The sequence below is a fragment of the Aricia agestis genome, chromosome 17 (genome assembly GCF_905147365.1).
Source record: "Aricia agestis chromosome 17, ilAriAges1.1, whole genome shotgun sequence".
Classification (NCBI taxonomy): Eukaryota; Metazoa; Arthropoda; class Insecta; order Lepidoptera; family Lycaenidae; genus Aricia; species Aricia agestis.
The window spans coordinates 5,205,023-5,231,477 of record NC_056422.1 but is presented as its reverse complement, the minus strand read 5'-3'; the positions used below and the strand labels follow the sequence as shown (position 1 = coordinate 5,231,477).

Genomic DNA, 26,455 nt, shown 5'->3' with positions numbered 1-26,455 from the left:
AATAATTTGGATAGTTCGATTACTATTAAAATTTTACAGGGAAATGTACGGATACATGTTTATTTATACAATTATTTTTTATCTAAGTAAAAAGGTTTTTTCTCCTATTTCGCCCTGTCATGGACGCGGCGAGCGTCGTAACCGCCACTGTACAAGGCGCGCTGATATGAATGTTATTTTAATGTCATTTACGTCGATATTCGCACTGACAGACATCGACCTGCTAATTTAGGAATAACCTCCCCTTAACCGCCAGTCAAAATAGGAGGTTGTTATAGGGTGCTTCCAAGAGTGGTATTTCAGTCGTTGGCACCATCAGGCAATTTGTAATTATGTTCGTTCATTCAAAGTTTAAACCAATATTACGCTATACTGTACTCAGCGAAGCATGGCAGTAGGGGTCATTGACCTGTTTTGTCTAGGCGCTAAATGAAAAATGATCGCACTGTATTTAGAATATTTAAGAATAAAATTGACCTCTTATAAAGACACATACTATTATTACAGATTTATTTCACCACTTTCTGATAAAGTGCCGAATAGGCTATTCACAACTTTTTTGACAGATTCTCCATACTTCATCTGTCAACTTAAGTGGTGGATAGCCTTATCAGGAAGTGGTGAAACAGGCTAGGAATTAATAATCTCCAACTTTTTATGAGTTCAAACTTCGAAGTGATAATATTATGCTTCATATTCAGTTCTCATCGAGTATGCAAAATACGATATCGCCCTTAGACTAGAAACATCTGACACTTCATTGTCAAATTATAGAAAATTACAAGTTTTTTGACAGGGAGTCAATGACCGCTACTCTCTTGACTCCCGATTCCCCGAGTACGCCATTGTTATATGTAAAAAATCATCTTGAGGTGGTTCCAATCAAAGTCTTATTAGAGAAAATATTGATTACTTATAAGGAATCATTGGTCTATGACATAGACTAATGATGAGCTATGTGGACTATGCTTGATATTCTACGAATAATAAAAACTATGTTAATATAATGTGACCCAATTAGGTACATACTGGTACTAGATTATTCTACCTATGAATCCATTGACTTACGTATATAATATTATTATTACTTATGTATGAATCAATAATTTCTCTAATAGTGAAATTGATTCATACATAATATTATATTAGATACATACAAGTTACAACACACAATACTTATATTTTTTGCATAAAAATGGGCGTGGACCTTTATCAATATCAATTGATGAATAGCAGATGTGTGATGATTGATGACTGACGACTGATAAGGTATCACCACCCGCGGTGAAAATGAGGGCTCGTGCGAAATCATGATCAAGGATCACAGATTACTAAAATATATAGGTACTTACTTATTGTATTATCAAAAGCATAATAAGTTATTATGCTTTGGATAGTACAATATACTATTCATAATCCAAGCACAAATCACATCCTTGGCAATTTTCTTGTCTTAATATACGCTTTGCTAGACATTTCAGAACTTTTAAGAACATTTTTTTAAGTACCATCTAGGAAGTTGATTCCTATGCAATTGACAGACCAACGTTATTTGGTCGAATATGTCAATTCAATGTTAATTGTGATCTGTCAGCTGGGTTTGACGTAACGCAACCAAACTACTTAGGTCCCCGATTTGCATAGGAATCAACTTCTCTGACGAAATCATTCTTTTCATTTTTTGTGAACATATAGATAGCGTCATCTATTGTATTTTACTTCTACTATAATAACTGAATCGAATTCATGCATTCTACGTAGTATGTTTAGCTTGTTATAGATGGCGTTGAGATGTACTGTCAGTTGTCTCTTGTCACACAGTTTTTTCCCTTTTTAATTATTTATTTTATAGTCCTATTCATCATGTGTTTTACAAAGCATATTTTTTAAACAAGTTAATTGTATTATTATAGCTGCTGTGTAAATTTAAATAGGTATTATGTAATTTAACTAATTTAAGAAAACGCCATCTATTGCTTAGAACTCGTACCATAATGATTCAATCGATTTCACGCACACTAAGTAGTACCTTTTGGTTTTCATAGATGGCGCTCAGTATCAATTGGATTTGATACAACAAAGTTTACAATTTTATCGATAGATGGCGTAAAGCTACGCCAGTATCACTACACTGTAATCACGAAAGTTTCAGAATTTCATATTATGTACAACTTAAAATGTCACAAATGCTGTTCTGTTGGTGAGTCTATAAAATTTTGTTTTTACCAAGCACTACTAATTTCTCTGCATCCTGAGTTGTGAGCAGCTAATTCACTGTCAGTATTGATCTAATTTATAGGGCGGATCATGTCCGGCCGCCTCGATTCACCGCCCGCCCTAGCATATAATTGAAGCTCGTAAATCGTCAGGGTGTTGGCAGTACCATGTAGTAGTTTCATAACATTAAAGACGTCATAATATATTAAGTACTAGATGATGCCCGCAACTCCGTTGCGCCATAATTCGATTATCGCACAGGAACCGTACATTTTCCGGGATAAAAGTATCCTATGTCCTTTCCCGGGACTCAAAGTATCTCCATGCCAAATTTCAGCAAAATCGGTTCAGCGGTTTGAGCGTGAAGAGGTAACAGACAGACAGACAGACATACTTTCGCATTTATAATATTAGTAAGTATGGATATAAATAAAAATAAATAATTTTAAATTTTGATAGACTTGCTGAAACTCGGAAACGGCTGAACCGATTGGCTCATTTTAGTCTTAAAACATAGGAACATTGTATTAGTGGCCTTAAATATTCAGGAAAAAAATTATAACTCTACTAGCATTATCCAGGGAGGAAACAGGGGACAACGTTTGTATGGTAAAAAGGGCGGTGTGGACTCCTCTTAACCTTAACTATAACTACGCCTCTGGTGCAACCCACTCTAAGTTATTATACCTACGTATATTAAGGTTTTTGTTTGTTACTATTTTAACTGTAAATCGATAGTACTGAATATCTCTATAGATAGAGCAATGGTAACATAATCTACATTAACAGATGGCAGCAATTAATAGTCCGGATGTCTGGGATTACTCCGAAACTGATCGACCACCGCAACCGAAATGCGCTGGGAAAAACAGATTATGGTTATGACTTCGTTATATTTTCATATGTCGATCTATCATTTGATAATCGTATTTTAATGTTATTAAAACATTTTTTATATTTTATAGATATTATAATACTTATATAATCTATGGACGCTTCACACCACGTCAGTCTGGCCCCGTGCTAAGTACCTGAAGGACTTGTGTTACGGGTACCAGACAACTCAGTTGGGTCAAAATCGTTTATTGCACGAGAACCGTGCATTCCTCTAGGATAAAAAGTATCTTATGTCCTTTCTCGGGACACAAAGTATATCTATACTCAATTTCAGCAAAATCGGTTCAGTGGTTTGGACGTGAAGAGGTTACAGAGAGACAGACAGATAAACAGACAGACACACTTTCGCATTTATAATATTAGCTGTGGTATTAGTATGGAATATTAGGGTGGAAGAATATAATAATGGTTAAGTCTCCACTCCACAGTCTGCAGTCTTCAAAAGTCAGGTTTCAGTTGGCAATCGCACACCAATACCATTAAACTACCTACGCTTCTGTTCAAACTTCCAAAGGTGTATACAGTATACCCCATCTTCCCTTCCCCCATGTTCACCCCATCGTCCCATCGCCCCATACCCCCCTCTAAGGGGGCGTGGTCGAGGCGGGCCGCACATGCGCTGTCATCTAAAATGGCGTTTGATTGACGCGATCAAGGGAAGAAGGTAAGATTTGAACTTTCACATTTGGAATTGTTTTTGTTTGTAGAAATGTAAGTTGGTAATTCTGACAGTTAATTAGATAGTGGTAACAGGTAAGTGATGTTGAAATATAGTTAAGTATACAATAACCCTATTTGCAATAAAATATTAACTAGGTATTTTTTTTTTTTTTATGAAATAAGAGGGCAAACGAGCAAACCTGATGGAAAGCAACTTCCGTCGCCCATGGACACTCGCAGCATCAGAAGAGCTGCAAGTGCGTTGCCGGCCTTTTAAGAGGGAATAGGGTAATAGGGGAGGGTAGGGTAGGGAAGGGAAGGGAAGGGAATAGTTGAGGGTAGGGAAGGAAATAGGGTAGGGGTTAGGGGATTGGGCCTCCGGTAAACTCACTCACTCACGCCGGTTTTCTGTGAGAACGTGGTATTTATCCGGTCGAGCCGGCCCATTCGTGCCGAAGCATGGCTCTCCCACGTATAAACATATTATAATTATAATAAGTATATTATGTTCCCGTTAATGTCCGTAAACCAGTTAGACTGCAGATTAACAAGGTATTCTGCAAGGTGGTATCTGGGTGAATTAGTTAGAGTGCAAAAAGTTTATTTTGTTCTCATAAAATTACATAAAACAGGTTCTTGTTTGAATAATTGTTTGAATAAATATTTTTTTTGGACATACAAAGGAATAAATTATTATTAAATTTCACGTAAAATGTTACTGAACTGACCACTAATAAAATATAACAGATCCGTATCAACTAGAAAAGAACCAATCAAAACAACAACAGTCTTAGGTTGACAACCTTAAGTCGAAGTTTTTAGGACTTTTACGAAAGAAGAGAATGCAAACTAACTACCTAGGTAAAGTGCAAATATTACCTTTTTTTAATTAAAAATTTCACACTTTAACGGATGGTTTCAGGGAATCTGCAGAGTACCTGGGTAATGTGCACGTTAACGTATTCTGCATTCTATCGGTAACATAATATTATATACTTACTAATATTTAAAATGCGAAATATAGTCAAAGTCTGATAAAGTATACAAAAATAAGTGATAATACTTTAGGGTGTGTATGTGCTCCTTGTAAAGAGCTCACTGTGAAAGTAGCAGCGCTGAAAGACAAAAACATTTTTTCACTTTTGTATGGGGAAACTCGTGACGCTCGGGCCCTTGCCCATACAAAAATGAAAAAAAATTTTCGTCTCTCAAAGCTGCTACTTTCACAGTGAACTCTCTACAAGAAACACGTTCACACTTTAAAGTATTATCACTTATTTTCGTTACACACTGTATAAAATCCTTTATACTTAAAAAGCTTTTATAAAAAATCTAGCAAGTGCTTGTCGGAGTTGTATACGATTTTACCCTTTGGGTACGGAACCTTAAAAATTAGAATCATCTTACACCGAAAGTTACACACGATACAATATTATATTATGGTATATCTATTATCTATAGTCAATAGTATATAGATTCTATACTATTGACGACCTCTGTGGCTCAGTTGGTGGGCTGTTGGTAGTTCAAGCCGGGGGTCGCGGGTTCGAAATTTTGAATCCCGCCGTCGGAACAAAAACTTTTAAAAAGTTCCTGGGTCATGGATGTGTACTAAGCATATTGTGTATCATAATATGAAAAAATCTTAAATATTTATATATAGATAGTATAAAAGTATTAAAAATATTTCCGTTGTCTGGTACCCGTAACACAAGTCCTTCAGGAACTTAGCACGGGGCCAGACTGACGTGGTGTGAACTGTGAATCGTCCATAGATATTATTATTATTATATTTTTCTTAGTATCTAGGTATTTTATTTCTATATTAATGTTATGTTTTGTTTTGCTTTGAAATGATCCGCATATTTTCAGACTGAACTGACCCTTACAGTGTAAGTTTACAGGTAACAGGTGAATCGCCAAAAATATGTTCCAAAAGCATTTTTTTTTGATAAACAAGAAGTAGAGGTCGCTTGCGTCTTGCTATTTTCTTATCTCGAAAAATAAACCATCCTTATGATTAATATTCCCAAAAGTTCCGTGAGAATATATTCAAGAAAGCAAGAAAAAAAATTAAAGGCTTAGAAGGTCCAAAATAAGGTGACCGCCTGCGACAATTAAAAAAAAAGAAAAAAACCTCTCCCCGTCACGCAACGCCCGCCAGTGACTTACTGAGTTTGTTTTTTTAGTGCCCCGTGCTTGATAAAATTTTTTGTGGCAGTAGCGGGTAGGGATGGCGAAGTGTCGCCAGATTTTTATCGATAAAATGTGTAACTGTTTATCGATAAAATGCTTAAAATTTAAAAATAAACCTCGATTCAAAACTGCGATATGTTTTAGGAATTGAAATGCAAAATATTGAACTTATCAAATCACTGGAAGTAACGACTTTTAAATAAATAGATAAACCTACATTTTCCAGCACTGAGCTAGTTAATGATGATTACCTATTGCCAACGTATTGTTAAGCTCTCTTGATCATGTCAGCTGACAAACAAAATACTAGATAATCGGTCTGCCCATTAAGATACTACAAAGTGCACGTACAAGTACGGATAGCAGGCAGTCAATCAGACAGACACGTCAAACTTATAACACCCTCCTTTTTGTCAGTGGCTAAAATCTGTGGCTACCTATTAATACATAATAATTTTCCCTGCCTTTAAGCCTCCATTTACGTAAAAAAACGGCATTTTTTTACTGTTAAGCATACGTACAATCTGGATGAAATGGATCAAAATAGTTTGTAACAATAATAAAAAATACGTGAGATTTGCCGAGACCCCCCCTCTCCAACGTAAGATTAGATGAGATTTGACTCAACCCCCTCCCCCCTTAAACACCTCACGTAAATTGTGGACGCCCCCTAAGTCACAATATATTTCCCGTTTCGTGGTATCCGTAACGCAAGCCCATGAGGAATTTTGACCATGGTTCCAGAGCTGGACTCTGGAACCGTGGTCAAAATACGGATATGATGTGCAATGTCCATATTATTATAATATGTTGTAAAAATAAAAACATACCGCAGCTGCTAATATAATAGGTTAAATATTAAAGTTATTTATCATATTAATATACATCTGCTCGATTAAAAATAAACATTTACACCTAACAAAAAAACTTTGCATACAAAATTTAGATATCACTTAACTAATGACGAAAGGACAAGTTACTTTTGAGTTATCGATACAATATTATAACTATTATGAATGTGATTAATCCTTTTTAATATTTTATGGAATACATACTATGTTAATTATTATGAATAGCATTCTAAATGTCCCCAGCTCTTACGCAAGTAAATTATAAAGACGCTTAAAAGTTATATTGCTTAATAATGAAATATATTAAAACTAGCTTTTCCGGTGAACTTCGTGTCACTTTAAAACCTTCCCTGGATTTCTACGAATATTTTAACACTCAAATCAGCCCAATACGTTCAGCCGTTTTCGAGTTTTGGCGCGACTAAAACATTTGAAAATCCATTTTTATATATAAGATAATGTTGATCCATTTAGTTGTGCTTTATAATATAATTATTGTACTGAATAATATAATTATCCATACTAATATTATAAATGCGTAATCCATACTAATATTATAAATGCGTCTGTCTATTAGCTCTGCACGCTCAAACCGCCATATCGATTTGGCTGAAATTTGGTATTGAGACACTTTGAGTCTCGGGAATGGACATAGGATACTTTTTATCCAAGAAAAAGTACGAATTTTAACGTAACGAAATTGCGGGAATCATCTAGCAATATAAAACCACAGCTATTTTTAAGTTCACGTGTTTTATTTGACATCATTCATTCATGAATAATTAAACGAAGGTTTAACAACCTAAACATGTATCCTTGTATATAAAATTTTATTTATGCATAATAATTTACTTTTCACCTAGACCATTATATTTAATTACCCATGTCTATAAATAAGTAATAGGCAATATAATTAATGCGTATTTGAATCCCCATTAAAATGTGAAAAGCTATTTCATGTTCCTTGAGGCTGGCAAATCATATGGTACATAAACGTAGATAGCGGTTGAAATAATTCAAGATTTTATTGTTCCAATAATAATTGTATTTCATTTTTAATTTTTAATTTTTGAAAAAAGTTGACATTTTACTTTTTTATCGATGTTCGTCGAGTCCCATCTCTACCTAATGTCATGTTCTTTTTATGGTATACGATATTCCATTGTTTGTGGACAAGGATAGACATAGCGGGGGATAGTGGGTTAGAGTAGGACAGAGGATTAGGGCAATATTTCTGAATGCAGGACATTTTTAAGAATATGAAAAATATTTTCTGAGATCTCGATATGATAGTAACTTCTTATTTCGAAATGTTTGTTTTATTGATTGCTATTTTTATTGTTACAGAAATTATATGTATATATTATTTTAAAATACATTTTCAATTCTTCTTTAAAAAAATCGGCCAAGTGCGTGTCGGGCCACGCGCAATATATAGTTCCGTAGTACCGCTAATTTTTGATTGTTGAATGACAGGACACTTATAACGTGTTTTTCACTACTAGCTTACAACACCTGAAGAAACCGTACATTTTACGTTCAAAATCAGTCCAGCAGTTTAAAAAGTGACAGACAGATCGATTGACACAATCTCACATTTATAATCTTCTTACTACAACTATATCGTTGTACAATATTACTCTCTCCGCAATTTTAATGTAAAGTTTCACGAGAATCGCCTCAGCAGATTTTGCTCAAAAGACCAGAAAATAGGCTCTATCCTAACTATTTTTACATAGCTCATTACGGAGTTAACTCACCTTAAACCACACAAGGAGTAAGATATCTCCTTGAACATACCTTTTTGGACAATCACTTTATAGATCTGCTTATGGTCAAATTCTCACTTTTACTTATTTGGGCATTTAATGAAGAGTCCTCAATTCCACAAACTTTATGCTAACTACAATTTTAATATGATTCCGATTCCCTTTATAGGGTGGGTTGCGCTAACTTACTTTAGCTTTAACTGTAACTTTAACTATAACTAACTACAACGCAAAATGACAAATCTTTGGTTAAAGTCAAAAATGGACGCCATATTAAATCATAACCATAGAGCTCGACAAAGTTTTAAATGCACGTGGCGAAAAAAGGAACTAACGCTGTCATCATACAAAAACACCATTTATGATAGTTCTCCTTTACCAGCAGCGCCCCCGCCCACGTTCATTTAAAGCCTTGTCGGACCAGCATCTTCTGTCAAATTCTGTGGTCAAAGTTAAGGTTAAAGTTAAATTAGCCTTAACTATAACCATAACTTTGACCATAACTTTTACTTTAACCACGCCTTAGTGGTGCAACCCACCCTTAAAATAAACTTTATTATTACTAGTGTTTTATGCGTGGAAACCGTACAGTTTGCTGGAATTGAAACTATCCTATCAGCTTTTCTGAAACTTTATATCTTTTCAATTATTTTATCGGTTTTGTGCGTAAGGAAATACCAGAGTCCAGACATAGGTACATACTTACTTTTCTATTTATATTATTAGTTACTTATTAATGTTAACTATCAGCTAAAAGTACAAAGTAATAAACAAAGTGTGATATCAGTAACGGAGGAAGAGTTTTCATCTATCTAGCCAGGTCTAGCTCATATGTAAAGCTGTGGTGACCATGTTTTTAGTTATTTAAGGACAGTTCAATTTTTTTATTTAGAACTGTCCTTAAATAACTAAACAATTTTTTATAAAAATTTTTAAGACGGAGAGAGAATATACATTGCCGGCGAATTTTTTTAAAATGAAATAAGGGTGCAAACGAGCAAACGGGTCACCTGATGGAAATCCGTTTTCCGTCGCCCATGGACACACGCAACATCAGACGAGCTGCAGTGCGTTGCCGGCCTTTTAAGAGGGAATAGGATTACAGGAGGTAAGGAAGGGAATAGGGTAGGATAGGGAAGGGAAGGGGAAGGGGAAGGGGAAGGGAAGGGAATTGGGCCTCCAGTAAACCCACTCATTCGGCGAAACACAGCGCAAGCGCTGTTTCAAGCGCTTGCGCTTGTCAAGTTTTCTGTGAGCCTGTGGTATTTCTCAGGTCGAGCCGGCCCATTCGTGCCGAAGCATGGCTCTACCACGTAAACTTATTCTCCTCGTTAATCACTACTTGAAATATAATCCGTTGTTTTTCAATATTTATAAATATACTACCTAAAAGTCAAGCTTTGTGAGGGTTCGCGTCGTTTTTCTACGTGGTAAAAATAATTTTTAAGGCAGTTTTTTTTTATTTTAATATTAACCATAAACCAAACCTTGACTGACCGATGATTATACATCTAAGTAGGTACATAATATAAATAAATCTACTATGTTAAGCACAGATCAATAGATGTCATAGTTTTTCCGTAAATTGTACCATGAAAGTGCTCAGGTTGTGGGATATACTAGGGCTCGTTTCGCTCGCCCTGGTTATTGTTATATTTATTGATTTACTTTTAGATCTCTTGGTGGGGCGAGGACTGGCTTAGAGGGACAGGTGCGCGGACGTGCCCAAGCCATTGAATCTTGACCAGGAGGGTGAGCCAAAATCTTTTCGTTTTTGCTTCGTTAAAGAATCGCCGATGATAATGTATGGAATTGACATAAGCGTTTGTTAATATGACGTTGACGTTCGACTCGTCTTATGTCAATTCCATACATTTTGATCAGTGATTCTATAACGAAGCGAAAACGAAAAAGTTTCGGCTAAATAGCCTGTTGTCTTTTGGTTGGCTCTATCAAATTTGTTGTAAGTTATTCTTACATATTCTGCACATAACGATTGCCCTCATACGAGTTTCGCCAAGCGATTTAAAAGCTGTGCAGGGCCTATGAAGCTCTCCTCTCCTCCTCCTCTCCAGTACTCCCACACAGTTTGGTCAACTTGTTACAGCTGCATCTGCAGCTGACTCTGCACTTTGGTACTATAATCTGCAGCCACAGCCAGCCTGATGTTGTTACTGTTGATGATAATAATGATGATGATGACAGAACTGTCCACCTCTCCCGCACCGTGTGGTCACCGTCCGCAGCTGCAGCAGGCGGTCTGCACTATAAAGGGAAAGGAACTGGTTCTCGGCCAGCGCGGCGAACGCGCACTATAATATACGCGGTCAGCATCGGCGCTTATTTATAGTTTGGTGCCCGCGACTTGGTCCATCGATGGTCCTTTACTATAGCGATTTAGGGAACGAAGGGTGCGTACTGGTGTAATGCGAAACTTGTGCTTTTAAGAAGTGGTCAGTGGACCTATAGTTTCTGCACATTCCCTCGTACAAAGAAAGTTCACAGATTTTAATCATTTTTTCAGTGGCTCTATATTTTATACCCGTGCGATGCCAGGGCGGGTCGCTAGTATTTTAATAAAACTTCTTTCTTAGTTCAGGTTCAAATATGAAAAATATTTCATATGCACACTGCATATGAAATATTTTTCTGACAGATCCAATTTTTTTTCACTTTTGTATGGGCAAGGGCCCGAGCGTCACGAGTTTTCCCATACAAAAGTAAAAAAAATATCTTTCCACGCTGCTACTTTCACAGTGAACTCTCTACGAGGAACACGTACACACCCTAAAGTATTATCACTTAGTTTTGTTACGTGCCCTGTATAATAGGAATATTGTAAGAATAGGTATGCTCCATGTAAAATGTATTTGCATTAAAAAGATTCATGCCAATACGCAGCAGCCTTACTACAAATGTTACCAAAGCATTCCACAAAAATCATTAAATTTTATTAAAATCTGTAACAGCGAGTGTTATTGCTAGACATAAATGTTAAGTGTAGCTACCATTCTATTACGACTTTCACCAGGCGCCAGACCTCATTTCCTTCGCACATCAGAATGCGCCAACATTTCCTACCAAGATTAGTAGTCAGAACTGCGCCAACATTTCCTTCCAAGATTAGTAGTCAGAACTGCGCCAACATTTCCTTCCAAGATTAGTTAGTCAGAACTGCGCTAACATTTCCTTCCAAGATTAGTAGTCAGAACTGCGCCAACATTTCCTTCCAAGATTAGTAGTCAGAACTGCGCCAACATTTCCTACCAAGATTAGTAGTCAGAACTGCGCCAACATTTCCTACCAAGATTAGTAGTAAGAACTGCGCCAACATTCCTCGCATCATCAGAACTGCGCCAAAATTGGTCTTGCATAATCAGGACGTTGGGACGTCTGATCTATCATCTGCTCCAACATTTCTTTCAAAATCATGATTTTATACGAAACTATTATATTATTCGGTATACCACTGCAAAATTTGTCATTGTTTTTGCCCCTAGTAAGTGCTCTTTTGATTTTGTATGAATAATTAATAATTATATTTAAAATCATATAGTTTAAGCCTTTCAGCAGGGCATATAAATACATACATAGACTGCCAAAACATTTCCTTTCTTTTGGTTATGGGTTAAAAAGTTGCTGACTTTTAAAGGCCCAACGCAACAACATAAGCACCAAACATAAATTCCATAATTAGTTGTTAAACCACACGTTAATTGTTCAATTTAACGACTATTATAAACTTACAACAGCTATTAAATTAAATTACAATCAAGATGCTATGGGCAATTAATGTTTTGAAATATTTTGCGTAAAAATGGCGCCTTTCACAAGACCGACGGTTGCTAAGATTTTTAAAGTGTAATAATAATCTATCTACTTTTCTGCTTCATACTATCAGACAAAGACAGAAACATTGTATGTCTGCAATGTCTGCATACGGGTATGGCCGAGAATTTTCCCACTTAGTAACATAGAGTAACATATATTATACTTCTATGTTACGGTACGTAAAAATTACACGAAAGTAACGAGTTAAGAGGATACATCAGGGGCTAGAGAAATAAAAAAGGACGTGTAATATCTATAGCTGTCTCCCTTACCTCAAGCCTATACCGCAGAACGCGATAGAGACAACTACAGAAAATCAACGATTCGTTGTCCCCTGATTCCTTCTCCAAAACTTAACCGATTTAAGTACTTTTTTCATTAAGTATTAAAGAAAGGCTTGAGCTGTGTTCCTGTTTTATTTTTTTGTATAATCTAGCCAAATCTGTTTTCTGGATGTTTGAATACAGCGGAAAATCTGGCCATTTTTTTGGGTTTTTGAACGTTTATATCTTTTTTTCATAATTTAATAGTTAAATTATGAAAAAAAAAGAAAACATAGGGACATTGTATTAGTGGCCGTAGATATTCAGGAAAAAAAATATAACACTTATAACATTATCCAGGGAGGAAACAGGGAACAACGTTTGTATGGAAAAAAGGGCGGTGTGGACTCCTCTTAAGTATGTAAGGCCGATTTCATAGTGCACCTTTTTTATGTAAAACTTATGCCTTATACGGGGTGTAAGGGACAGCGTCCCGCAAACTTATAGGGGTTGCTCAGTCAACGAAACTGAACAACCACCACCAGGAATGTTTTTCAGGAAATGAAAAAGAAGTTGATTTTTCATACAAAATGACCACCTCGATCAGACAATTTGTATAGATTTTTTTTTAATTTCTTGAAAAAAAATCCTGGTGATAGTTGTTCAGTATCGTTGACTGAGCAACGGGGCCAGAATATGCAATAAGGATACTTTATAATTAATTATGTTGCTAAATTTTTATCGTCGCTTAACGAATTAATGCTTCCAGCAAATTCTTATGCGGAAGATCGTTTATTCTCCACAAATCGTACATTTTTTTGTTATAAAAAGAATTATCCTTCATCTTTACTTAGGATCATACCAAAATTAGCTCAAAGATGAACAGACAGATAGACAATAAATGCATGGATTGTATTATTATATTATCTTTCTCAAATAATCGCAAAGAATACCTAAGCTAAAGATCTTGCTAAATGTCCGAAGAAAGCCGAGATTGTCCGAAAATAGCCGATCGTTCGCGTGTCACGCCACAGTAAGTATATCTTCGGAGCCGATAAAAGGGTCCCCTGCACCGTTTTAATTAGCCTGTAGAATGTATCGGGTGCCTTAGGCTAGGGTTGTCGCAACGCTGTTGAAATTGATAATAATGATTATCCTGTTTATCCTGGTGGACACAATCTTAAATCTTAACAATTTAGAGAAAAGTAAGAGGAAGATCTTAATTCTTAAGAATTGAGATCTTCCTCTAATATATAGGTATGTAGATTTTTGCAGCTTGTAGAAATTTTAAAATACTATTGCCCCATTGCTTATACTCTGTGCTCTGTTAATTTTTTTCTCGAGTAAACTAGTCTATATAATAATAATTTTCTGCAAAATTACCAAAACTTTAGCAAACAATTTTTAAGTGACAATTTATTTCGCGACGTTCAAGTGGCCTTCTCGGACACTTTTTTGGAACCGACAAGCACTGGTGAGGCGTAGGAGAGGAAGTAATATCTATTCTTTTTAACTGCCGCGTGGTATAAATGTGCCTCTCTACCTCCTTCACACGTGCAACGGGCCGCTGTTTTTATTTTTGAAAACTGATTGGTGACAGCCCTGAGTGAAACCGCGAGCAACTGGCCGGCGCTCGCGCCGATAATACGTTTGGTATTGAGAGCAGATACTCAGAGAATTTTACACTACACTAGATCACTCTCAAGGATTTACTTTAAAAGCTTTTCTCTTTTTAACTGACTTGGAATAAAGATATTACGTACTTTTATAACTGTCAAGTATTATACTAATTGACTTTAGATACTATAACATTTCTTACTTTTTAAAAAATAAGCATTAAATATCACTTTATTTCCCCGAAAGGTATCACGGGAGTTGAAAGAATCACATTGGAAATTCTCTGGTAATCTATGGGTAATGGTAGTGCATAAAACCATCCAAGATACGCTTCATTCGTCAAAATTGTTATGAAATTATGTGTCTCGATATTTTAATTATAGTATACTTCTAAGTCACAAATTAATAGTAGGATAGTATCAGCAATTTATTCAAAAAGATGAAAACTCTTAATCTATACTATCTATACTAATATTATAAACGCCTTACGCCTTACGGGGGTACGCCTTGATTGCGCCGCGAAGATTATGACCGGCCCGGCAGCTGGTGAATCTATACTAATATTATAAATGCGAAAGTATCTCTGTCTGTCTCTCTGTCTCGCTTTCACGCCAAAACTACTGAACCGATTGTAATGAAATTTTATACACAGATAGTCTAAGGCATGAGAAAGGACAAAGGCTACTTTTTAACTGGAAAAAGGGGTTGTATTATATAATTCGTTCAAATTAAGTTAGTTCTAAAAACTCATAACAGATGGCGCCAAGAGTGGCCTAGATCGCGCTATCGCTTGCTTATAATATGTATTTCTATAAGAGGTGGTACGATGTTGAGGAGGGTTTTTCGATTCTTTCGATTGTTATACACGTTATTACTTAATAACTCACCTACCAACTTAGATATCAGAAACAACAGCGCCAAAACTACTGAACCGATTGTAATGAAATTTTGTACACAGATAGTCTAAAGCCTGAGAAAGGACATAGGCTACTTTTTTACTGGAAAAAGGGGTTGTAAGGGGGTGTTTATGGGTAAATTTGTTCAAATTAAGTTAGTTCTAAAACTCATAACAGATGGCGCCAAGAGTCGCCTAGATCGCGCTATCGCTTGCTCATATTATGTAGGTGGTACCATGTTGGGTTTAATTTTTCGATTCTTTCGATTGTTATACACGTCATCAAATAACTCACCTACCAACATAGATATCAGAAACAGCATACCAATAATAACTACTAAATAGTTTATGGGTAAAGCTAAAGTTGTGTAATGCAGCTAAGTTGTGTTAAGCTAAATAAGCGCCCTTAAAATTTGGTATAAAAAAGTTTAATTAAAAAAAAAATATTATGTGCACACTACACTGCTGTTTTGGGTATTTTGATTAAAGGAGTGAGCACACTGAGACGCGCCGTGCCGGGGCTTATCGCAAAAATCCGCCTCCATACAATTTGTATGGAAGCGGATGCGCGTATCGCACACTGTGTCGGGGCGCAGCGGATTTCCGCTTCCATACAAATTGCATGGAGGGGGATTTTCGCGATGAGCCCCGGCACGCTGAGCCTCAGCACGGCCCGTCTCAGTGTGCTCACTCCTTTAAGGGTTACCAGGGTTTTAAAAAGCTTTTGACACCAATTTTGTTGACACCGCGCGCTATAAACTGAAGTCCACGCGAACGAAGTCGCGGGCAACAGCTAGTATTTTATAAATCTGCCTTTTTGTCTCTACATTTTTCACAACATTTTTACACTTTATTTGCTGATATCCTCTTTAGGCGTGTTGCTGATGATGAATATCTCAGGTTGTATACAGTTAGAATGTAGCCTAATTCCATTAGTGGTATCTGCTGATCAGGACTGGTCGCATTGTTCGCGGTCCAGTTGGTTCGTAAATGTTTTAAAAAAGTTCTACATGTTTACTTTTGTATTAATTGCTGTTACTTAACCCCTTAATGAAAAAAAGGGTCATAAGTTTGACGCCCCTCTTTGAGGGTGTGTTTGTTCGCATCGTAGCATCTAAACGGATGGACCGATTTTGATCCAGTTTTTGTAATTGAAGCTGACACGATCCAGATTGTTCTTATCAATAGTTCATCATCAATCTGCTTGCTGATTGCATTTGGGTTTATGTTTTTTTTTTAATGAAATAAGGGGGGCAAACGAGCAAACGGGTCACCTGATAGAAAGCAACTTCCGTCGCCCATGGACACTCGCAGCATCAGACGAGCTGCAGGTGCGTTGCCGATGGCCAGACGCGAGCAAAACACTGCTTGCCATCACTGTAATGACGACCGGGATACGGCGCAGCACACGTTGCTCGTCTGTCCCGCTTGGAGCAGTCAAAGAGCGGCCTTACAGGCCACTATTGGACCCGACATCACGCTGCCGGCCATCGTTCGTGCGATGCTGGACAGCCAACACTATTGGAGGGCAGTCGAGGCATTCGCCGAAGTGGTAATGTCGTCGAAAGAGGACGCGGAGCGCAGGCGAGAGGCGGAGGCGCTCGATCCTCAGAGAAGGCCGAGGCGGAGACCAAGGGCCAGACATGGTCGCGATATCCCGCCTTAGCAGGGGAGCTCGGGGCGCCGGTATGGGGCTGCCGTCGCCCATGACATCGAGACCCGGGTAGGCCACGATGCACTAGGTGTTCCAGTGCATCGTCGCGGAGTAATGTGGAATGGTGTATCCACGAGTTGAGCCTCAGGTGAGGCAGAGGCGGTGGGGCTGCGGTCGTATATGCCGCCCGAGGATGCGTAAAAGCATTCCCCCAACGAAAAAAAAAAAAAAAAAAAAAAAGGTGCGTTGCCGACCTTTTAAGAGGAAATAGGGAATAGGGGGGGAGGGTAGGGATGGAAAGGGAAGAGAAAAAGAGATTGGGTCTCCGGTAAACTCACTCACTCGGCGAAACACAGCGCAAGCGCTGTTTCACGCCGGTTTTCTGTGTGGTTATGTATTACTAAACTACTACGAACTGCAAAAGGCAGCTTTAGATCAAACGTTCGTAGTTTGCACTTCGCTATCCTAACTTCTAACCGACTTCCAAAAAGTCGTTGAGTTTTTTCCTTATATTTTCCTACGATCTAAACTGGACTGGCTTTGCATACACTCAAGTTCTCTTTAAGTTAGCCGACGTTAGTCATATATTTGCATTACGTTTCTGGTTAGCCGATACTCAAAACGTGACGGGCATATGACAGCCATTTTGTTTTAATTTATTTATACGTGTTTTAGGGGTCCTCGTTGAGGTGAAAGCTTTTTGGGCGGTAGTTTTTTGGGACGCATAAAAGTGTTAAGCTCGCATCAGGACTACTAGTACAGGTTCCCTAGATTTTTTTAAATTACTACGAGTATCAAGTTAATTTTTCGTGAGTAGCTTCAATTTCATAAGACGAACAACAATTTCCTCTGAGAAATCCGTTTTAGGGTTCTGTAATCAACAAGTCTTCATTGACATACATTAAGGAGATCGCAGACGGCACACTATTTGTGTGATCGAGTCTGCGGCGCACATACAATTTGCATAGCGCGGCCATGCATATTGTATGTGGTCCGCAGACTCGATCACACAAAAAGTGTGCCGTCTGCGATCTCTCTATTTATCAAAAAGAAGCTATTCACGAAAAAATTGCTTGATAGGTACTTTGATAGTAATCAGGTCAAAAAATGTTCTAGGAGACCTGTACTATAAGGAGATAATATAACCTACGAAGTAATAACCCTCTCTCTTTCTTCGGCGCGGCAAATATGTATGCCTGCTTCTGCTGTTTTTTTTAGAGTCAGTCAAAAGATTATAATAATAGTAAAGGTAGTAAGTAAGGTAGGGTGGAATAAAGTTGGCATCTTCAAGCTAAGCCGCAAGTATGATTATACGGGCATTCAAGAGTTTGATAAAGAAATAAATAGTTGACTTAACAATGTTATGGACTTATGGTGTTGAAGATCTTAGCAACTTTACCTTTCAAGCTTTATTTTTTTCGTGTTTCTCTTGATGTTCACAGCTTTGGCAAGGTTGCTGTTGTTGGAGTACCGCCAAGTTTTAGTTAAGCTGCGTCGAGTGCCTTCTCTTCGGGTGAAGCGTATCCTGCATATCCGCAGGAGCCCTCAATCTCTAATACAAGAAACAGCATTTCAGCAAAAAAGCCTTCATTATTTACTCTTTAAACACATGAAATCCGTTTTTAGTCATAGCTGGTAGACAATAAATCTGCGGCGTGCTTGGAATACGCTAACGAATGGAAAACCCGTAACTTACACACATTGCAGTCATATACCACAGTGGTACGTGATACGAAATCGCGAAAATGTATGATTCAGTGAGGACATTAACTTATAAGGACAACTTTCAAGTTTTAAAGGACATTCATAAGTTGCGTGTGAAGTTTTTGACGGTTTCCCCACCCTTCCCCCTTTTGTAAGAAATCGTGAGATTTGTCTCAACCCTCAACCCCACCAATTCTTAAGTGACATTTAACAAAAAATAAAGTATGTACTCAAATATATACACAGCTAAACATAAACCTATACTTTTAAAGGGAAGTCAATTAAAAATGTTCAATTTTTCAATTACTAGGTACACATACTCAAATGTTGTCATTGTTTGCCGTGAATCATCGGCTAAATTATCATAATATAAATGTATACAACAATACCGCTTATTTTAAGTTATTGCCAAAAAACCGATATTGATAAAAACCCACATAAAACTTCTCCCGTCATGAAATTTAGTGACATATTCTCAGTTGGGTGGGCTCCTAAATACCTCGCGTAATTGGTGAACGCCCCTAAACTTATGTGCAAATGTAAAAGTACAGCCAAGTTACTGATCTACTGTATGTCAAGTATGGTCCTACTACGAGTACCTGACAGTACAATGAACATGATAAAGTAATAATGTGTCAACCACAACACCTGGGTCCCGCTGAGCTTAAGAACCGTGTAATTTTTCTACCCCATTATGAAAAGTAACTGGGGATGTTTGAAAAGGCATTGGTTGGAACAATACCAAAAAAAAACTAGGCCTTTACATCCGTTTTGGATGATTTATACGGTATTTTTCAGGGCGAAGTAACCACTCCTCAAATACTGTAGTGCCTGGGACAAGATTTTTAAATGTCCGTATGGTTGCCCAAGCGCATACGGCATTCTCGCATCATAGTCGGCCTAGTCCAGAGGAAAGAACTAGTCAATACGTCTGGGTCCTGGGACCAACTATGTGCGGGTTTCCTCACGATGTTTTCCTTCACCGTACGTACGTACGTACGTACCGTACGGTGAACAATACCTTACAAAGCCTTAAATAAAATCGGCATAAAATTGGCGTGTCCGGTGTGACACTTGCCATGAGAAGCCTGCTTGTTTAGCTGATTATCCACGTTAATATTTTTTTTTAAATATGTGTCTGTCTGCCTGTTCTCTTCATGTTTAAAGCGCTGAACAGATTTAGATGAAATTTATTACAAAAATACTTGGGGTCCCGGGAAAGAACATTGAATAGTTTTTGCCCAAGAAAAAATAACGGTTCTCTTGTGACAAATGAATTTCTGCACAACGAACTGATGTAACATCTGGTATATCATACCTCCTTATTGGAATTTCATCCATCCTTTTCCGTGCCCTGAAAAGTCCAAAAATTATTTCATAGAGTCCTCAAAACTTTCTAAAGTATAATTATTCAATTTAGTATTTAAAAGTTCTATAAGCATTACAGATAAGCTTTGTTAAACTCTTGATAATTAATAATATTAATGCTTACAATTCTGTAAGCAATGAAATATACAGTATGTACGAGTAGGTAATGTTATTCAAGTTACATACATTACTAACTAATTATTGACTAATTAATAATGTATACAATATGACGAAGTATAAAATTAAATTTATAGACATAAAAATATTAGTCGTAGTTGTCGGACTTCGTCAAAAGCCACCTGGTGCGTTCAAACTCTTGCCTCTGTGGCCTTTATGTAAACGCCATAGGGTTCATTTTATGAGAAAACTAAAGGTAAATATTTAAGAATGGTCCAAAACAGCGGTCGCGCAGTGGGTTGTTATGAAATAGTTTATGTCCATTAGATATCATTTCAACTTTCCATATTTTTATATCTTAAGAATACACGTGTATGTGATGTTTTGTAGATAGATAACAATTAATAGAGAAATAGTTTTAAGAAATACAAATAAAAATTATACCAATTAAATACATAGTAAATTTAGATAAAATCTGAATTTACTATTTAATTGGTATAATATAGTGTTGTTTTTTATAGGGAAAAGTAACAGATTAATTTTCATTGAACTTAATGAAATGTGTATTCCTGGTATTCTGAAAAAAACGACAAAATAAAATCCAGCGACAGCCAGACTTTATAGAAGTTGAAAGTCTTTCTGTGTATGACCTCTATTAAAGAGGTAAGAACGACCAGCAACTATGAAGGTTCGGTTGCGGTTACTTTAAGAGATATTAAGTTCTGAAGGTGTACATAACCTTCAATTTTTTTTATGAAATAAGGGGGCAAACGAGCAAACGGGTCACCTGATGGAAAGCAACTTCCGTCGCCCATGGACACTCGCAGCATTAGAAGAGCTGCAGGTGCGTCGCCGGCCTTTTAAGAGGGAATAGGGTAATAGAGGAGGATAGGGAAGGGAAGGGAATAGGGTAGGGGATTGGGCCTCCGGTACTCACTCACTCGGCGAAACACAGCGCAAGCGCTGTTTCACGCCGGTTTTCTGTGAGAACGTGGTATTGCACCGGTCGAGCCGGCCCATTCGTGCCGAAGCATGGCTCTCCCACGTGTAAATTAAGTATAAAGCTCAATTTCCTCGGCATAACTGTAGGAATCTCGTCTCTCACTGCCGGATACTTATTGACAGTTGCTTCCCACTGCTAAACCATCTCAAAGATTACTATTGTGAGTTTTTTGCACCCGTTCTTCTCGCCGGGTTAGGCTGCGATGTCTTGCGACTTGCGAGGAATGCGTTTTTGAGAACCAATAGAATTGCTCCATTGACGTGACCTCGCTGAGCGCAGCGATTCCATTGGATCTTAAAAACACATTCCTCGCAACACATCTCTGGTGGCAACGCAGCGTTATTCTTTAACCGGTGGAAAGGCCTCATGTGTTCTAAAAGTGTTAATTTTCAACAGATATAGAATTATAAAACATTTTTCATTTCATTTCAAGATTCAAGGATTCAAGGACTTTATTAACATCCAAGTATAGTACTCCAAGTATAGTATACTTTATACGATATACAAACTCAGCACCTTGTACAGGCGGTTGCTTATATAATAGTATAACACTTTGACAGTATAGTATGACACCTTGGCTTCGTTGACACTAGTATATTGAAAACGAGAGACTTAAACCACTGACCTAAATGATTCCTAGCAGGTGACAGACAGGTGATTTTCGCACAGTAAAGCCCGCCACAGACGGCATAATAACAACGGCGCCAGAGCCTATGTCCCATAAAATATTCGATTTTTATAACTGTTTAGCAGTCTCTATGAAATTCTGTAACAATAGAACATTGTTCATTAATTGAGTTGACTATTGTATAAATATAACTTTTTCTTCAACCTTCTTATAATTAAAGTTTGAAGTAAAAGCCAAATAAATTTTAAATTTAACAAGAAGACTCTATTGCCATAAACTCTTGCAATAATACAATGTATGACGTTAAAAAAACCAAACAATCGGTCATATTAGAAAATATAGATCTTGCAAAATGACAACAAAGCTTGAATAAATGCATAATATTATACTGGCGATGATTCCGCGTCGTCCTTTTTCACCTGGCATATGAAAGACGTGAGTGTAAGGAGAGAAAGGCAATGCTCAATTTTTTTGCGTTAGTCGCCCTCTTAATGTAGAATTTTTTTATGTAAGGGTCGGTAGAGTTAGGCCGTGTAGATTCAGAAGCTTGGTTCTTACTTCTACATGAGATCTGATATCTTTTTCACAGGATAAACCTTAATATGTAGTCGTCTCGGCAACATTTCACAAGAAATGTTTTTGGTGGGATTATAGATTTAAATAATATTATGATATTTTTTCCTTGTACTACACACATTTTAACACAAAACAATTATTGTGGACAGTCAATAAGGACAATTATTTTACTTGGGGTTAGAAAAATAAACAAATACAATGTAAAAAAACTTTTATTTTATTCGTTTATAATTTAAAAAATAATTTTACACGTAATTATGAGCAAGTTTACACCCAAAAAGAAATTAATTTCAATAGGTATTATATAAATTTAAACTACTAAATGCAGACATTTTATGTTTTATTAAAAAACTGTTCATCGTAATAACTTAAAAAATAGTTCTTATTTAATAATTATTAACTAGCATCCGCATTCAAAATTAAATAGCCACATGATTGATTATTATAGTTTGAACAATGTTTTTCTGTTGTGTATGAAGTAACATAGGTTTCAACAAACGTTAAAACAAAAAGTTTAAATGGATACAATAAAATATCATAATAGACATTGTTAATAACTTTTACAATCTTTGCTACTCTTCCTACAATTAATAATTGTACATGTGCTTTTCCAGTCTCTTAGAATTAAACTACATACATATTTTATAATTAAATTATTTTAATAATGTTTATCTTGCTATTGCAAGACTCAATTTTTTTTTCTTAGTCTATTGCATAGGCCCCAAAACTGTTTCCAAAAAGTAAAGACTACTTACTTTTTTATCTACATAATATAAATATAGCATTATCTCGATATTGTAGCTGGGATTACAAAACTTCAAAATCAGTTACTTAAAAAGGCTTTACTACCAAGATACTCTAAGATACATTTTACTAAAATTATGCAACGGACACAATATGTCTACACTAATAGTTTATTTTACAAATTATTAATAACAATTAATTATCTAACCATATACCTACCTAATACTAATCATAATTAAATAGTATTAAAGCAACGAACTGCTTTTAAACAAGTCTTAAAAAATACAAATAGCCTTAACTTTAAATATTTTAACATTGCATCCTTGACAATCAATTAAAAAAATAAATAACACATTCATATTTCTTCAATCAATCGCATTTATCTAATAGAATCGATAAACAAATAAAATCAATTTTGCAGTAGCGTGACACTACGTCCTAACATCGTTAAACTATTTTTAAATTTCGAAAGTAACAAAACACTGCACAAACAAACCTTATGAGATCTTTGCGAAAACCAAATCCACCGAAATACAAACATAATTCTAGGGCTTACTTTAATCTTGCACTAGTAATACTTGTCATAAAGTTTTAAACTGCTAACGACAGAGCCGCAACAATATTTACATTGCACCAGCACCACAACCGCGGTACATAATTCCGTACTCATGTGCTATAACGTGTCTCTAACGCCTCATTATATCCTCTATGCTAAAACCTTTTTTAGGGCCGCTTGTCTGACTCGTTCCCGGCTTCGGATTCAAATTCGGTTGTATACCAACGATGTTCTTGATTCCATTAGCGATCACGGTCGAATCTATCGCTACGTTTTCTTTCACCACCGGTGGTATATCTTTACAGTTTGTGACACTTGTGGATGTGCCCGGTGTTGTATCTTTAGGAGGAACGTGTTTAACTATCAGGTCCTGGGCTACCGTCTGTTGCGGGCCCAGTATAGGATGGTGTATAGGACCGTAAGGCATTTGAGGATGTGGCGGGGGCAAAGGAAGACCGAACTTGTGGTAGCCCGGCATGTTTAGGAGATTCGGCGGCATATTTACCATCACTTCTGGGGTGCTCAAAGGCTGCCGAGGCATAGTCAAGTTAGTCGGCTCAGGGGAGCGACTCCTATAAACTGCAGTGCAGGATCTTACGTTTTCAATATCGGGTGGATGGCTGCGTTTTCTGAAGGAACTAAGGAACATTCCAGAAGGCCCCGGATCTATCGGTGGGCTCGCCATTTGATTCATTTTAGAGGGATCCGGTGGCATCGTCGGATGGAGGTCTCTCCGAATTTGTAATTGCGGATGTCTCATCGGATGTTCAGGTAATTCGGTGTAGCGCATCTCCTTCTCGATGATCTCCTCAGAGGTGTAACGTCGTTTCTCGTAAACATCTTGTGGACGATGTTTGTCATGTTGCTGTGGACGCATTGTATATGGGCTCGCTCTGTCTCGTGGCTCATTGTGATGACAGTGTGTGCGTTCAACCGGAGAGGGCGAAGCTGCTTTAGGTCTCTCCTCACTTTTCTCTCTACCAATGCTTTCGATAGACGACGATCGAGCTCGTCGAACTGGGGAATGGTCTGGGGAGGATAGTTCAGCGTCCTCGTCGTCAAATCCTGGCTCTATCGGCGACCCCGGTCGACCTATATCTTCTTCTCCAACATCGAGTACATCACCTGGTGGTATGTCTCCGACAGCATGGGTTAGGGCATGCCGTCGTAAATCGCAATTTCTTCTGAATACCTTGCCACACGAATTGCACTCATACGGCTTATGGTCCGTATGAGTGAGGAGGTGGGTCTTAAGATTGGACCGCTGATTAAAGCTTCTGCTACAGACTGGGCACTTATGAGGGGATTCCTCCATGTGCAGGATCTTGTGAACGGCCAGCGTCCTCGACTGGCAAAATCCTTTTCCACATTCTGTGCACTTGAACGGCTTCTCCTTGGAGTGAATGTACCTGAAGCAAAGAAACAAAATTTTAAGTCATCATTTAATTGCACGCATTGCTCACAAGTTGAGGAACAAACAATAATTACGATTTAATTAAAAACTGAGGATGGGAGGAGCACTATCTACGACGCGATGGGTTAAAGGTAAAAAATGTAATTATCTTACAATTTCATACAAGGTCATAGTACGTTTTGCATTTTAGTGGATAAAATTCTGAAAGCTTTACATACATAGCGTCAGGTATATCTTTTACCTACAGTGCAGTTGAACACACGCTGCACGCGCCTTGAACGTGATATATGAAACTTGAGTCTATGTAACAAGGCCTTTAAAAATATAACTGCACCTACGGGGATAGCAGTGTTAGTGAAATAGGTGCACTTATTTGAATTTAAAACACCTACAATTTAAAAAGGTAACACAGTTGCATTACAAAAACTTTTATACTTTGACCTGAATATTGTGCGAGGTTTATACAATAAACAGGTTTTTAATGAAATTTTAGTAATTGAGAAATACGACGTAAATGTACTCATAAAACAAACGTTGACCCCACTTTTAAAAGTATTTAAAAATATAATATTGTATGCCTATTTTATTTCGCATTTAAAATAATTTCTTTGGCAGTCGTCTTTTTTTAAATAGTAGCTCAACAGCTACAGCTAAAGTTTTTAGGTATAAAGAAAATTTCTTAGTATGTATACAGGGTGTAACAAAAATAAGTGATAATACTTTAGGGTGTGTACGTGTTCCTTGTAGAGAGTTCACTGTGAAAGTAGCAGCGCTGAAAGACCAAACATTTTTTTCACTTTTGTATGGGCAAGGGCCCGAGCGTCACGAGTTTTCCCATACAAAAGTGAAAAAAAATTTGGTCTTTCAGCGCTGCTACTTTCACAGTGAACTCTGTACAAGGAACACGTACACACCCTAAAGTATTATCACTTAATTTTGTTACACCCTGTATATTACATATTATTAGTCAACGATTTACCACGAAGACATAAAAGGCCACAAAAATACCTAACAAATAACAGTCAACAAAGTAAAAATTAATTATTTTCACGTATTTTAGGTAACAGAAACAAAAATAATGGCTAATTAAATATAAATAAAAAATCATGTTACTCGATAAAATCAAGCTACATATATGATGTATCCGTTATCTTAATGTATTTTTAATTCAAATATTATTTAAATGATAAAAAAACGATATAAATGCATTTTGATTTCTCGTTTCGAAGTTTTAAATCGATCTTAATTATTTAAAAACTCGTCGCGTCGTCTGGTGGGAATAAATTTAGCAACTAAGTTGCACATTAAGGTCTAATTTTTTATCGATGTCGGAAAGTGCTTCGCGACAAAATCCGTAAGTGCTCCAACTATGTTATGAAGGTTAACAAACATTGTTGTTTTTAAAATTATTCCGAGGATCTTCATTCCTCGGTGAAACGATGGCGACCTTAACGATAATACTCGTCCCCACATTCACGTCATTATCCGAAGAATG

The 26,455-nt window shown here is 37.0% G+C and overlaps 1 protein-coding gene across 1 annotated transcript in view; it reads right to left on the bottom strand.

Moving 5' to 3' along the window:
- Positions 1–23,311: 23,311 nt before the first annotated feature.
- LOC121735408 (protein bowel) overlaps positions 23,312–26,455 on the bottom strand; it is a 42,141-nt gene continuing 38,997 nt past the window's right edge. Inside the window, exon 3 of the mRNA XM_042126234.1 lies at positions 23,312–24,955. Coding sequence (XP_041982168.1) covers positions 23,677–24,955 — 1,279 coding nt within the window. The 3' untranslated portion in view covers positions 23,312–23,676. The remainder of the gene's footprint in view (positions 24,956–26,455) is intronic.